Below are 16,064 nucleotides of genomic sequence, written 5' to 3' on the forward strand. Positions count from 1 at the left end.
TGTAACTACAATTTGTTGTGTTTTTAGAGTAGAGGATTTAGGGGAGAGTGTGTGGCAAGAATTATATTAAGTGGTAGAAGACTGTATGTTGTACTTACCTTCTGAATAAATGAGTTCCATTTATTAAAAACGTACTCCTACCCAAGAAGCGGTGACTCGGCCTACTTAAATACTTAGCCCCAGTTGCCACACTTGCATAGTGAGAGTGCCTCATGAGCAACAACAGTACTAAGAGATTCTTAAAAATAGTTCTGTCAACTGTTATTTATAATTTGTTCTTTTCTAGGGCTCTCCTTTAGTAATTGGTTTCTTGAATTATTCCATGGAAGCAAACCCATTGTGTAATCTATATAACCACATCCAGGCTCTGAGCAGCACTTCACCATTGTCTTTGCTCATAGTTTCCAGAATAAAGTCAAAGTCCCCAGAGCATTTTAAGTGATAGCCACAAAGATCCTGAGCCACATCCTCCCTGTATCTGAAGTTGGGAAGGCCTTCTGCTCTTCCCTTATCCCTAACGTCAGGTGCCAGGTCCCTAAACTCTGTGCTTTTTAGGTTGTACGCCTGAGGAGTGATGTGTCCAGAGTTCCAGAGAAGGCTTGGAAAATAGTTAAGGTGAGTTGAGTTCCTGGTTATTGTGGTGGATCACCAGTCTTTATGCTTGTCTCACCACAGCCCCAGGTTCTTATTACTAAAATAGATACATGCTCACAGTGATAAGTGTAGGGGTGCTTTGTCTGCGTTCCCTTTTTAGGAACTTTAAAACCCTACAGTATGCATGTTTTATAACCAAATGTTCAACCATCAGCTAGTAAGCAGTATTAACTGCAGAGACTCTGCTGAGCGTGATTGCATAGTGTGAAAGCAGCCTAGGTTTCTTGATTACAGCATTTCTGAAGTGGCCAATTCTAACCAATTATTCATACCTGAAAGGAGAAAGTTTTCCTTGGCTACATTGAATAGCATCTGTTATTGAATAGTATCTACAGTACATGTATCCCTTATGCCATAGTATGTTTCTGGTGGACACCTTTAAGAGGGATGAGGGATTATAGTAAAAAAAAAAGAATCTTTCATGTCCCAATTCCCCACCTCTACCATTACCCTATCATGAATTTCATCCAGTTTCAACGTCTTTGCTGCGAAATCTAATCATGATATAAACTTGCTATTGCAAAGAACTATATACAAAATGCCCAAAATGCCCCCGCCTTTAAACCATGGTCTCAGAATCTTCCACCAGAATTAGTCAAGCCTTCTTCTCATAGCCTTGTGCTATAGCCATGGTTAGCTTCCCATTGTATGAGCTTGGGAAGATAATAATATTTACCCGGTGTTTTCCCATGGTTTTAGCCACAGAAGACTAGTCCAACAGAAGCTTGGCCCCAGACATGGAGCGAGTTGGCAGCCAGCAGGAGCAAAGCTGTGTCAGGACAAATGTACACTCCCCATCTTCTCTAGTTGGCTTTCAGCTGGTTGCACCACAGGAGTCTTTCTATGGGCTGTGTATCCTGTGACCAATAACTGGTGCACTCGACCCGGGTCCCTCTTGGCTAGTGAAGGCCTGTCGGGAGACATTAGGTTCATGCTGGTGGAGATCCTTAGTCAGTGGCTCCCTGAAGGAAGATGAGGCAAACAGCCAGCTTCTGTTGAACAGGTGGTAGTTAGACCTTAGATCTGGTCGGGGCGGGGGGTGGGGGGGTGGACGGGAGGCAGGGAAAGAATCTCTCCAAAATTACCAGTATTGCTGGTTTTCACACTGTACCTGTACTCCTCTTTCAAATAAATGATTGTTTAGAAACTAATCCAAAAATATCTCTGGCAGCATCTGGAGCCCTTCCTTAGCAGTCTGGATTTGGGCCCAAGTTAGGAATGGAAACCCCACTGGGGTGCAAGCAAAAGAGGAAGCATGTTCTTAGCCATGCATCAGTGGAGGCCCCTACTGGGAGAGGGGATTATCACAAGGCAGCAGGCAGCCCTGCACCCCAGCCTGCTGAGTTCATGCTTTGTGCCACAGGATGTGGAGCGAAGGAAATGCGAGGCCAAAGTGGTCGCTCCAAGTTTTCTTATACAATGGCTTATTCAAGCAGATTGGGAATGCCTCTTAAGAGATTTGTTAGGTACATGTCCCCTTAGCAAGATGGCCACCACAGATGGTGGGTTCAGATATTCTAATGGAAATAAACATCTAACATTCATATTTATTTTGTACTTCCATAGTCAGCTTTTCTTTTATCAGTTGCCATTCTGTATTCCACTGAATGAGGCAAGCAGAATTCTAACCTTTTACCAGTTGGTTTCCATCATTAACTATGGTTTTAAAATTAAATTCTGGCAGAAGATTTTTTACCTAATTTTAGTCTTATATTTTGTGATGCTACTTTAAATGATATGGAAAAATTAGTCAGCCAAGGTTAACATCTATTCAGTAACACTAAGTTTGTATATTTAATATGAAGCAATGATATTTGTACCATTATGTCTTTTGATGTGGTCTTAAGTTAATTGTGATGATCATGTTTTATTCTGCTTCAAGCGTTAATGAAAGACCGCAGTATCTTTAGTTCCAAACGGTTTAGATCCAAGTCATTAAATCCTCTATTCCCTCTTACACCTCTCCTTCTCCTCCCCTTTACCCCCCACCTTTCACTTCATCGGGTCTCTTTTATAGAAAGCACTGACTGCATTGACGTCAGGGGCACTTGAAGCCTGAAACAAAAATATGAAAATTGGTTCCTTATTCATAATAAGTAATAATCACACTAAGTTCCAAAATTCTTTTCCTAAGGAATGGTACTGCTTTCACTATATTAGATTCTTTTTGGTGACAGGTTTTGTTTTACCAAATTACAGCCAGTTAAAAATCTTGATAAATTATTTCAGCAGATTGAAACAATACCTTAAAATGTACAACAGTTCGGGGTTTTTAAAAAATTTTTATGGTATCAATTTTGTATTATTAGATGCGAATTTTGGAGGATAAATTGGTTCGGGAAAGTGTATCATCTGAGGGCAGAATACTTTGTTGTTGATTTCCACAGCACTGCTAATTTTCTGCATTGAGCCTGCTTACAAAAGCTCTTTGAGAAGTTATAACATCTTAAACATTTATAGAAGGCCTAAGGGTATTAACTTGCTGTAATTTTCTGAAGATTCATTATCCAAAATCTTAATTCATTATAACAACTCTTATGAAAACCTATAGAACCAGTGTTTTCTCTTATTTTCTTATTTGCACAGAATGAGAGATTCATTGTTCTTTTTAATTTGTTTCATGTGGTGCTTTTGAGTACATTTCATAGAGGGCTGTTATTGAATTTCTGTGACTGTCATTATATATCCATACAACCTTTAGGAACTAATATTCTGGGTTTCCCAGTTCTGTAATCTACTTCAAATTTAAGGATTGACATAATTAGTTTCTTCAAAGTTATAACCAGAATGTTAGAGACAACACTGCAGATACCCAAGACCAGGAATTAGGATTGGAAAAAGAAAGCGATTTTAAAAATTATCACAGCACATGCTTTTATTCTTTATTAAGTTAAATTTACAACTCAGAATCTTACTGCTATTTGTACGCTATTGCTTGTCTGGTTTTCTTATCTTGTCTGGTTTCCCTTTTAAAAAGCCAGATACAAGATCATTTAAGCTACCTGCCTGTGCACAGGCAATATTTGGTCATTTGGTTAGTTGAGGAGTTAGAGGACATATGGGTTGTTGAAGCCTTATGTACATGCCCAAATGCTTCTTTCTGAAATTGAAAAGTAACTAAGCGGAGTCAAACAGAGATAAGAAAACAAACATATTAAAACAGTTTTTTAGGAGCATGCCTTCTAAATCTGTAGTAATGATGATTCCTTACATTTTTAGCAATTTTCTGTATTTCAAGAGCTAGAGAGATGGACGAGTGGTTAAAATGGATAATTTTTCTAGCTTCTAAGATAATAGCTATGTAGAAGTAGAAAAAAATGCAGTTTTTGTATCATGAAATTTTGAAGCTTTATGACCTTGAATGAATACCATTTCTGACCACGCTTCGAGGGTATGAATTGACTGAATATGTATGTAAAGATTTCAGAGTTAGTGCAGATTTAAGGTTTTGTTTGTTTTAACTTTATCTGTGCAGTGTGGAAATCTTTGAGGTAAGCACCCTCTTACTTTTCTGTTCTTTTGTATGTAAAGAGCCTTCTCTTGAAAGTTATTATCTGACAGTTTTTAGCACCTACTATGAGAAAGGGTCCATGAGAGAAGCAGCATTTGTTGAGTAACTACTAAATGCCAAGCTCTGTCTTAGGTATCATCATTTCATCTGCCCAAAAGCCATTAAGTAGGTATTATTATTCCTGTTTTACAGATAGGAAACCAAGATTCAGAGACTTTAGCCTTGTTAGTGGCAGATGCAGAATTCAAATCCAGATATCTTTGGGACTAAAGTGCTTCTACATTGCTAAGTTTATCAAGGCAATGTTCTAATTACTACTGGAGATGTTAAATAAATATTTTCCCTGCCATCAGGTAGCACATGCTTGAAATAGTGGAGGAAAGACATATGCACATGGAAAAATAATACTACAACGAAATTGTATTCTGTTGTATCATGTGGGAAGTGCCACTAACAGACTAGCAACAGTAACAAAGGAGGGGAGCTCTTCTTACTGCATCTATAGAGAGAACTTCCAGAAATATTATTTAACCATTAACACCACATCTTTTTAAATAATGAAATTTTACCAGGGTTACTTCTGGGGAGTAGAATTTTGGGTATATTATTTTCACAGAGAAAATGTTCTGTGCGAAAACCACACCTTTTATGGGTTGTTTTCCTTTGGTTAAAAAATTGTGAAAGAAATGAAATCAGCCAAATGTGCATTTTAACATTACATTCATTTTTTTATTCATTTAACAAACATTTATCGAGTATTAGGTATGGGAGATAAAAGAAAATCATCTCTGTCCTCAGGGAGCTTATAGTAATACAGGCATACTAAAAAAAAGGAAGAAGAAGAGCGGAAGGAAGGCCCAGATGGCCAGGCAAAACTAGCTTGTAATGAGTGCACGTCCAGTTATGTGAAACACATAACCAAAGGCATAGCCACTTTCAACTCCACTGTTTCCCCCAGAGAAGAATGGACAACACACATGAGCTTATTATAAGTCTCTTATTTCTTAAATCTCTGCTTATTTTTCATAATGATCTAATTACCTTAATTGATTCTGAAATAAAAAATTAGGAATCTATGAACTTAAAGGAAGGGATTTTTTTTTCCCTTCTTGCATTCCTATGCCAACTTCTGTATCCTTCCTTAAAATGAGTATTGTGGTGTAGTTTCTTCTTGCTGTAATAAAATTTTTTTCGGAGAAGTGATACAAGTTCTACAAAATGTTGAAATCCCCTAAATATTGTGTTAGATTTTTCCTGTAGAAAGCTTTCATTGACTTGTGCTTTGTGGTAAACATTCTTAAAGATATTTCCTCACTGGACAGACTACTTCCCACCCCCAAATTATATATGCCTATGGTATAATTAAATTCCAAATGTTTGAAGACATTTTCATATTATCTGCATGCTCTCTGAATGATAAGGTGCCTTGGAAAATGTGAGACAGTCTTTTAAAAGAAATGCAGTAATCATACATTGATTTTAAATGACCCTGTCACACGTGAAAACAAATCAGATTGTTGCTCTTAATGAGCTTTTCAATTTACTATTCAGTAGATCAGATAAGTGGATTTAAGAGGTAATGATCCTGTTTAGTACTCAAGCTTGACTGTCAGATCCTAGTAGTGGAGAGAAATCCCTAGGGACAAAAACGTTGACACAGTTCTAGATGGGATAATGGGAATCAAAGCTAATGGATGATAAAAGGAATGGTGCAAGTTACAAGGATAATTGTGGATTAAAGCACTGCCATGTGTCAATGTTGACTGTTTTTTCTAGTATCTTATTGGGTCAAATCTGATGCTCTGAGAAACTGTTTTGACAGCAGAGCACAACAGACCTGCCTGCCTAGCTTCCTCCTCTCCTGAAGCCAGGGATACCACAGAAAATTTCCTTGTAAGAACTACCAATTAAAGAAAGATATTTTTAAATGTTAAAATGTCTCGAATGTTTAAAATCACATTTTAGCTATTATATTTTTATTATTCAATGTGGCTTGGGTAAAATCAAAATTAGATTAATTCTGAGCTATGCCATAAAAAAATAGCATTTCTAAAGCCTTGAGAATGTAAACTTCGGTTTTACAAAAATATCATACAGTGTAGTGGGGGAGATGGACATCCAGGCGGTTACAGTGTGGAAAATACCGTGAGAGAGGGATGGACCAGACACTGTGGGAACATAAAGGAGAGTGCAACTCGTTCTTCCTGGGAAGGCAGAGAAGGCTTCTGAGGAGATGACTTTTGAATGGGAATCAAGGGGAGAGGATGAAGGCAAAATGATTCAGGCAAAATGAACAGTACGTGAACTCCTAGAAATCTGAAATTGCATGAGAAGCCTCGGTTGATCCATCAGTATTTCACTGTGGCTTCAGATGGAGATGAGGTGTGTTGGGGTCAAGTTGTAAAGGGCTTCGTGTGCCATGAATTATATCAATATCAGATTTTCCAAGGGCCCAATTTACTCCCATCCATGTGAGAGGTTTCAGATTATGCTGAGAGAAGGTAAACTTCCCTTTCTACACACTAGTCTTCCTTTAGCCTTCTATGTGTTTAAAGGTTTCTGATCATTGAGGATTGGTGGTAACTCAATTCCTGAGATTTTCTCTCCCTGGCTCCCTCTTCCCCCTAAACATCTTACAAACACAGTGATAGTTTCAACCTTATGAGAGATCAAGGCCTACTCTCATGAGCAAAGTCGTAGATACAGTAATTGAAATGCTTTTCTGTAGGGCTCAGAAATTAGCAGAAGAGGCAACAGGAATGTGAATCTCAATCTTCCTTCTCTCTCCCCCAGCTTTTCCCTTCCACCTTTCTGTCCCTTCTTTCCTTCTCTTGCCGTCTCCACTGGCTCCGTCCTTTCCCTCTTTCTTTCCCATTGATTCACTACCAGCCTGAGCAGCTTCTGGTTATAGGACTTATGTTGAAAGCCCAGAACATGAGCTTGTGCTTTGAATGGTGTTTAAAATCCAGATATGAGATGTCTGCGATGAACAGCCTCCCTCCTCTGTATAACCCTATAATTCTGGGTGATTTGTGGTGCCCTGTGATTTTTATCTCACCTTCATGACCTATGGCAGTATACCAAGCTGGTGTTTACATGTGAAAAGCAAAAGGCATAGGGAGTGAAAGCTAACTTGCCATACCATACCCCAGGAAATAGGCAGATCAGGAGAAAGTGAGAGAACACAATCACAGGGGATCAAATCACAGAAGAGAAATCCCATACAGCTGGTGTCTGGCAGGGATAACCTGGAATCACACCAGAGCATCAGGGAGTATGGAGGTGTCAACCCACCTCTCAGCTTTGCCAGGCTATTAGCGAATATTCCATTGGCTGCTGGTGGCATTTTCCCACTTGAAGTGGGATATGTGTTTATAAGCTCAATGGGCTTAGGTTGGGACTGAAATGTTGCACCCCAAAGTCTGCAACCAGCACTCCCTAATTGGAAGCTTAATGGATTCCCAGGCCCTGATGTATTCAGCAGAGAATCTCTGAGCCTGGGATTTCCGTTTCAGCATGGAAAGTAAGACCTATCTGTATATTTGGGGGAGCTTAATTGAGAGATTTTTTGAGGAGAATGTCTATAAATTCTTTAATTTCCTCTTACTTTTGAAATCCGTATTTTTATAACTGACTAACATAAGCCTGGATTATTTGATGGTTTGCTCATATCTGGGATAGATAGAAATTTTTTAAATGTTGGAGCCTTTTATTGAGACACTCCATTTTTTAGCCCTTTATATATATATGCCCGTCTTCGAGAAAGGGGTGGCGTACCACTTTGAGAAAAAAAAAACTATGTGGTGTTCTGGGAACAAAGTGAGTATGTGAGTATGGGTGTGTATTTCAAAATAAGAGAGGTACTGCCTGGAAGAAAAAGAGAGTAAATTATTAAATTATACCTTTAAAAAAAACCCTTCATTTGCTCTCCCTACCCACTCCCTTCTTCAGTGTGGATGCAGCATTTGTTCAATTTTGAATAGTCTTTTGAAAATACATGTTAATGATAAAGCTTTTAACAATTAAATGTTTTCATCCAGGTATATGCCCGTATGTCAGAAGTTTTAGGAATAACAGATGACAACCATGTTCTAGAAACATTCATGACGAAAATGTGAGTTCTTTTGATTTTTCTTTTGTTTTTGTTAAAGCTTTGAATGTAATAGAAATTTTTTACTGTGTTTAAATCTCTTAATAATTTTTGTTTCTTAATAAAAGACCTTTTTAAATTATGCTATAATTCTTAGAATGGTAGCATTGTTCTTAATTGAAACTTAATTTCACATATTTAAAATTCACCCCCCAAAAGACATTCTTACCCATACAACTGCAGTATGCAACATCAAAGCATGGTTTTAAAACGTTTACAGACTTTGATTCTTCAAGTCAATTTGGCAGCATTTTTGTTTTTAATTAGAAAGAAAATACCCAATTTCAAAGACCAACTGAAGAGATTATTCCAAACTGGAATCATTGGGAGAGGTTTGATTGCCTTAAGACAGGGCATTCATTGATTCCAGCAGGAACCTATGGCTATCAGAGACATACTCATGGAAACTTCCCTTAAATCATCCTTTATAATCTGTTAGCAGAATTAACTAGTTTCTAGTCATGGACATAATTTTGTACATTTAGCCTGAATTTGTATGCCTCCATTTGGCAGCCCACTTTATCTGTGTAACAGATAGACAGTACTGTGTTGCTTGCGGAGAACAAAGCTACATAAACAATCGTGATCATAAGGAGTGAGCTTTGGAGCCACAAGTTTGATGGTTCATTTCTTGGCAGTAACTGCGAGCCTCTATTTGACTTCCTTTGTAACTCTTGCTGTCATTCCCTAATATGTTTGTTTTAGATGCAAACTTGATGTTTCTTCTGTGAAACAGGCAATTTTTTAATTTATAAAACTAAATTTATAGAATTATGTACCATTCAGAGAACAATGTTCATTATACATTGATTGGATATAATTTTGATTATGCCATTAAAAAGAATAGAATAGAAAATGGTCCAGTGGTATTTAAGCCTGTTTTTCAACTTTGTGAGATATTTCTGATTTAGGTGACCTAACTTACATAAATATATGTGTATTTCCATGTTCTCTCTATACAAGCAAATACCTTACTTACAATTAAAACCATCTTTTTTTCATATTTAGTGTTACAAATCTTAAATACTGGGGAAGATGCGAGCCCGTGATTTCAAGGACTCTTCAGTTCCTAAATGACCTTTCTGTTGGATATCCTTTTTACTCTATATCTAGTAATGTGTAGAAACACCCTAACACATGCATTCTTTTGGCCAGTATGTTCCTTGTTTATAATGTTTGTAATTGTTTTTAATTAAAAAAAAAAAAACCTCTCATTTAGCCTTATCTGTAAAGTATGTTTTTGAAAGATTTATATTAGCTACCAACTATGAACATTTATTCAGTCACAATTGAATTTATATGGATATGTAGATTCCTAACTAGTTAAAGTTATGTTTATATCCATCCAGTTTAATAAATGGATACATAAGAAATTATGCAACCACATATGTTTTAGTCTGTGATTTTTCTTATTTGTCAGGAAGTTCTTACTTTAAAAGAGATCATGTAACTAATTTGAAGAAGGTCAAGATGTTCTAAAAATATTACCTTCTAAAAATTGAATTCCTGAGGGTAAATACTATAGCTTCAGTATTCTTCAATTGAAAAGAATATTATTTTGATTAGTTAAGAGGCACAAAGGAGTAATAGGAAGAAAATTATATAAGTTTTTTTTACCACTTCTTGGATTATTGCCGCCACCAAATCAACAGCTTATTTACTCTAAAATAAGATTTCCCATTATGCATTAAATGTTTGGATTTCTATCTTTAGCAGATTTTTAAAATCTAAAACCAGAATCATCCTTTCTTATTATATTATAGTTAATACTATTGCCCTATTTCTACCAATGAGAGAGAAGCATGTAGATTGTCTTTTATATGTTAGCTATCAAATATATAGGAGTTATGAAAAATAAGTGTTGGTTCAGTTAACCACCAAGATTAGCTGATATTTAAATATTGAAGGCAGCATTCTGAAAATCGGTGGCATTAGATGGAAATTTTTAATGTAGGTTTACTGCAGGAATATGTTTGTATTAGTTAAGTTTAAAATTGTGTTCCTTGGGAAACCATAAAAGATTTCCAAAGTATTAGACACCCACTTTTGTGCTGGAATTTAATATGCAACTTTTTATTGGAAAATAATCGTCCTTGTCTGGCAAAATCCACCATGCAATATTTCTGTTAGTAGGTATAATGTAATAAAGACAGGGAGGGCTATTTATCACTACAAATTTTGAGGATTTCAGGATTCTTTTTATTATTTTAATATATTTCTTTGATATTAAATCAGAAAAATGATAAATTACACCTGTCCAGGCTGTTTTTCCTTTTTACTGGAAAGTGATGTACAACCCAATTCCAGTGGTCATTTTGGCTTTTTAAGATATGTATTTTTTCTTATTAAAAAAAAAACTCAACCTGTATTTTTTTTAATAATAATGCTGAAATACTCTTTATTTCTAACATATGAAGTGGTTTATAAGTACTTCCTAGTCTTGCAAACTCTGGCCTTTTCACAATGAATTACTTTGAGAGCATATTATCTGGAAAGAAGCCTGTGTTATTTTATAGCACGTATCTATTGTTTAGATTTACCCTATTTTTTTGGTTGGAATTGAAATCTAGTATAAAATTAATTCGATTTGTATTCTTTTTGGTATAATTTGCATAATGCCTAATTTATTTCTATCCACTATTTAAGTAAGATCCTTTTCCTATCACCTTATATCTCTTATATCTTCTTTAGTCCTTCAGTTGTAACCTTTTGTTTCATAAGGTGTTTATTGCTTTTGAACACTTCTTCTTGAAGTTAATAAAAAATCGTATTTTCAGAAAACTTAATAGATAAAACTTAAAAGCTATAACATTTAAACCAAAGGATACGAATGATTTTAACTTGGGTACATTGATTTATATTTTTTAACAATTATTTCAGGTTTCCATATTTAGAAATATATATTAGTTCAATTTGATTTCAGTGCTCAGTTATTTGAATTATAAATCATTATGTCCCTTCTAGCTGATCAGTCATGAAATATCTTTGAATTCATTTACATAATGGAATATGTGAGTGGTATGTCTATTTCAGTGCAGTTGCTGGTTACCTAATGCATGTTTTGTTGTTTCCAATCGATTTCCTTATTATAATGTGTTTTTAAATCCTGATTTTAAAGCAATACATTATATCTGTGTTAAAAATAAGATGGCACTCTTCAGCAGTTGAAACAGTTATGCAAGATAAAAATCATCACCAGGGTGGCCTCTATTAATGGAAATCTGTTTATATATTAATGTTCAAATATTTAAAATATTAGTAAGGAATAACTGAAAAGCATCTTACTACAAAGTTTTTAAATGTTCCTGATTACTTTCTAATGCATGTCTTCAGATACTTTTCATTTCGTTTTTTCTGTTTTTGTCTTTGTCAGAGTGAATCCCACTCAGTGTTTGTGTAAGGTTCTCAAAGCCAGTCTGTGAACCTTGGTGCTCCTCTATGTGACCACTTGTTTGGAAATTGAAATCACAAAAGATCCTCATTTTTAGGAAGTGCTAAAAAGGCTGATGTTTACTTGCGTTAAGGTAGTAGTCTCAAACTTCAGTGAAGATCAGAATCGTTAGAGTGCTTGTTAGAGTACAAATTGCTGGACCTCACCCCCAGAGTTTGTTTTAGGAGGTGTTAGACTGAGGCCTGAGAGTTTGCATTTTCAGCAAGTTTCTGGTGATGCTGGTGGCTTAGGGGCCATACTGTGCATTTTAAGATAATTGGAAAATAGGACTGGATGTCCCAAATAAGAAAATCGGGCACCTCTCTATAGGACTTTGTCTTTACTAGGGAAAGGCAGACTTGACATTTTTAGAGATAGCGTAGTTCCTTTAAATCATAATGTGTGTGAGGAGGCCATTACATTAGGTCCCCAGATTTTAACTGAGAGCCTGTTGCATTTTACCCCAAGGTTTGAAACTTTCCAAGCTGGTAATACTACTGTGAAATCCAGGGGCCTTTTTGAGGGAAATTTATGTATAATACATTTAGCAGATACATCTGAGTAACTTTTTAATAAACTCTTTAAATTTCCAGGACTAAATTTCAAGAATTCCAGATTCTAAGTAGCTTTATCTAACATGTACAGAGTTGAAATGGCTCTGTCCTGGGCAGCCCTCCACATCCAGGTTTAATACTTTTGGATCCTTTTCCCTCTTTTAATTACTTTCCAGTCTTAAATTCTAGTTTCTGCCTGACTGGGAAAGGGGTGAGATTTTTCAAGTGGTAGTACAGGGAAGCTGCTGGGGAAACTGGGGAGAGAAGGGTCTTACAAAGCAACCAAATAAACTTATTTTAAGTGCTGAGAAAGAGGGAGGAAAGTGTTACATTTCATCAAAAATTCTGTTTGTTTATTAATCATTATTTCAAGGGGTTTTTTTTTCCCCTCAAAAAGTAATTGATCAATATTTCTACTTAAATCACTGTTTACTCAAATTTACAGCAACAACATGTCTCACTTTGGGTTTCAGGTAGATAATAATGAGAAAGGCAATTTCATTTTCTGTTAGGCCCTCTGTTGGTAGTTGTCCTTACTACATCACCTTCAAGGAAACCCAGAATATCTTTAGCTTTTTAAAAACAGACCCCAAAACAGATTGTACACTAATTCATGAATTTCTCCAAACTCATTTTACCCTGTTGATACTGTTAACTACAGTTCTTAGGATGAATAACTTCTCCATGTTATTGCAAGACCACCTATACAATTCGCAGGGCCACATACAAAATGAAAATGTGGGGTGCCTTGTTCATAAGTTATTAAGAATTTCAGGGCACCTGGCTGGCTCAGTCAGTGGAGCATGTGACTCGATCTCAGGGTTGTAAGTTTGAGCCCTTTGTTGGGTGTAGAGATTATTTAAAAACAAAATCTTTAAAAAAAAAAAAAATTCAAGGGTATCTGAGTGGCTCAGTCTGTTAAGCGTCTCCCTTCAGCTCATGTCATGATCCCAGGGTCCATATATCAAATCCCGCATTGGGCTCCGCGCTCCACAGGGAGTCGGCTTCTCCCTCTGCCCCTCCCACGTTCTCTCAATCTCTCTCTCTTTCTCTCTCAAATAAATAAATAAAGTCTAAAAAAAAATTCAAGACCTCAACAACACAGCAATGAAGCATGTGCAGGCCCTCCTAGGCATAGAAGAACCCTGTGCAAGTTCATAGCATGGATATCCATGAAGCTGGCTCAAGTTCTTTGTTAAAGAAATAATCCCTCCGTTTGTCTTCACACTAGCCCTCTAAGACTTTGAGACTATCTCTTTCATTCCCGTACACCAGGATTTGGCGAGTATAATTCCTGCCCACATGCATCATAACTCTATTTCTCTGTCAGTAGCTTCTCTCCGTTGTTTTCATTTTACAAGCCAAAGAGTCTGCTTCCTATTCATAGGCTGCTTGGTCACCATGATGCTTTTCTTTTTCAACCCTAAACCTCTTCCAGTTTCATTTGTCTTTTCTTGCTTATTTGTTGTTGTTGTTGTTGTGTTAGTGCAGTACCCACAACTGCATCTTTTTAGATTTAACACTGAGTAAGAATAAAATAATTTAATTCCATATTCATCCTAATGATTTACTTTATATTACTGGCCTCTTTCAAGTCAGCAAAATATTAATTAAGCATTTGCTAAGTACAGAGCAAAAAGACAAATGAGACACAGACCCTGCCCTCACAGATTTTAAATTCTAACAGGATTGATCCTGATTCCAGACTGCTTTTCATATATTTTTTTCTAAGAACTCAAAGTCTGTTGTTTTATTAGCATAGTTTCTTTTTCTTTTTAAAATTTAACTCAAGTAAAGTATATACTAATTGTCTGAAAGTCTGTGCATTAAAAATACTGTGGGCATGTGACATTTTGATGTGGTGGTTTTGAGGGAGTTCTTTTTAGGGTCATTTAGAGGTAGCTTATGATGAAGCCATTAAGGGTACAGGTAATGTGCAAGCCAGACACCCTTACCCTGTCACTGACCTTCCCACCACAGCGGTGTGAATCCTGAATGAGGGGGTCGGGAAAGAGTAGGGGGTGAGAGATGAAACCAAGGTGTAGAATGAAATAAGGGTGAAGGATGGAAGTACAATTGGGTATGTCTGTTACAGGAAATATTTAGTAATAAACAGTAGTAATTCAGCTTTTGTGGAACAGTATTAAAATGTATTGCTTTATTTCAGTGAATACCACCATCTCCAGATGGTTTTGAGAATGTTAAATAAAACTAGTTTCAGCATATATCCCTCGGCGTACTTCTATTAACATTTCTCATCAAAAGAAATGTTGATTTATTTCTTTGTTTTCTGTCTCTATTATCCATGGAAAAGTCATCCCATAATTTATCTGCTCCATTTGTTTTTATACTAGAATCAAGTGTGAGAATCCTCTCTACTCCTCTTCTGTAACCCACTTATTCAAACCTTCACCCAGTTCTTTAGATACTTGCTTCACAAGATTACCTTCCTCAAGTATTATTGTGATCTGATCATTTCTCCTCCCAAAAGCCCAGAATCGCTTCCACTTCCTTCTCGGGTCAAAGTAAAATTATTGATTAGAACTTGAGTCCTGTAACAGTACTTGACTTATTGAGTTCTCATAACTAATTTCCTGATCCACCACTCAACCACAATTTGTACTTTATGCTCAGGCCAGGGAAATTTATTTTACCTTCCCCTTGACACCCTTCATTATCTTTCACTGAATCACCACATTTGCTATTCTTTTCATTTGACCCATTGCAACTCAATTAAGTCTCTTTTAAATTTTCAGGTCTTGCTAAAGACTTAGTGAAGCCGTACTGAAACAGTTTTGATCCTTTGTCATGGTATTAACTGAAAGGACATAAACAAATCATTTAGATTCTCTGAGGCTCAGTTACTTCATCTGTAGAAAGGGACTATTATCTATCTCTTGGGATTTTGTAAGGATTCAATGCAATAATAAATATGTAACAATACATCTTTGCACAGAGGCCATGCTAATCTTCTCTGTATCGTTCCAATTTTCGTATCTGTGATGCCAAAGCCAGCACTAGAACAATACATCTGTTTATCTAATAAAATAAGGCACCTGGTACTACTGACCCTATCACATAGTAGGTGCTCACTGAATATTAATTCCTTCCATTTTCGTTCCTATTATCTTTATTTTTCTTAATGTTCCTGAACACCTTGTTCTTATCTGTATATCCAAGGATGACTATCATACAGCTTAGTATTGGTTAGTCCTTTCTATTAGTTCGTAAGTTATTAGAGATTAGGAGGTTTTTTTCCCCTCTTCTTCTCGTTTCAAAATTTCACATACTGGACATCTGAATTAATGTTACCGCATTTGTTAATTGACAGAGCCTTAACTCCTATTACTTATAAGTAATTATTAGTATTCCTTAAGATGCTTCATTTTGTTAGACGTATTTAGATGTTTTTTAGGTTAGTAGGGTTTATGAACGTAATCTCACTTCTGAAATAATGAAACTAATGTTTCGGTAATTATATTTTGTACCTATCATCCACCTATAGTAATTTCCAGCATGTCATTTTCTTATCTGTGAACTTTCTTCTATCATCAGGATCTAATTCTGTCTGCAAAAACTATTTGTAAACGTGTATGGTTTTTAAAGAATTGCCTAGATCAGTGTATCATCTGCCTCTGGTGCTTAGTGAATATCGTGTGCCTAATATACCACTCCTTTGATTCTAAAACAGAAATTGTTTCACACTGTAGCACTTCTGTAAATAAGATATGTAAGTACCACAATTGATGGTATTTTAAAACACCT

At 36.1% G+C, this 16,064-nt stretch overlaps 1 protein-coding gene and 1 non-coding gene across 10 annotated transcripts in view; one reads left to right on the forward strand and one right to left on the reverse strand.

Annotated features, from left to right (window-relative positions):
• Positions 1–16,064, forward strand: part of RANBP17 (RAN binding protein 17) — a 319,843-nt gene that overhangs the window by 212,353 nt on the left and 91,426 nt on the right. For 5 of the 9 annotated variants that reach the window (XM_044388576.3, XM_044388577.3, XM_044388578.3 and 2 more), the window contains 3 exons: positions 556–615; positions 8,206–8,279; positions 9,324–9,404. In XM_044388576.3, the coding sequence (XP_044244511.2) occupies positions 556–615; positions 8,206–8,279; positions 9,324–9,404 (215 nt within the window). The remainder of the gene's footprint in view (positions 1–555; positions 616–8,205; positions 8,280–9,323; positions 9,405–16,064) is intronic. The other 4 variants (XM_026510957.4, XM_048224259.2, XM_048224260.2 and 1 more) reach the window with 1 other exon arrangement.
• Positions 15,209–15,317, reverse strand: LOC113264167 (U6 spliceosomal RNA). The gene has a single exon (XR_003319571.1). It is a non-coding gene; the product is annotated as a U6 spliceosomal RNA (small nuclear RNA).

Source organism: Ursus arctos, unplaced genomic scaffold, assembly GCF_023065955.2.
Source record: "Ursus arctos isolate Adak ecotype North America unplaced genomic scaffold, UrsArc2.0 scaffold_15, whole genome shotgun sequence".
NCBI classification, from domain to species: Eukaryota; Metazoa; Chordata; class Mammalia; order Carnivora; family Ursidae; genus Ursus; species Ursus arctos.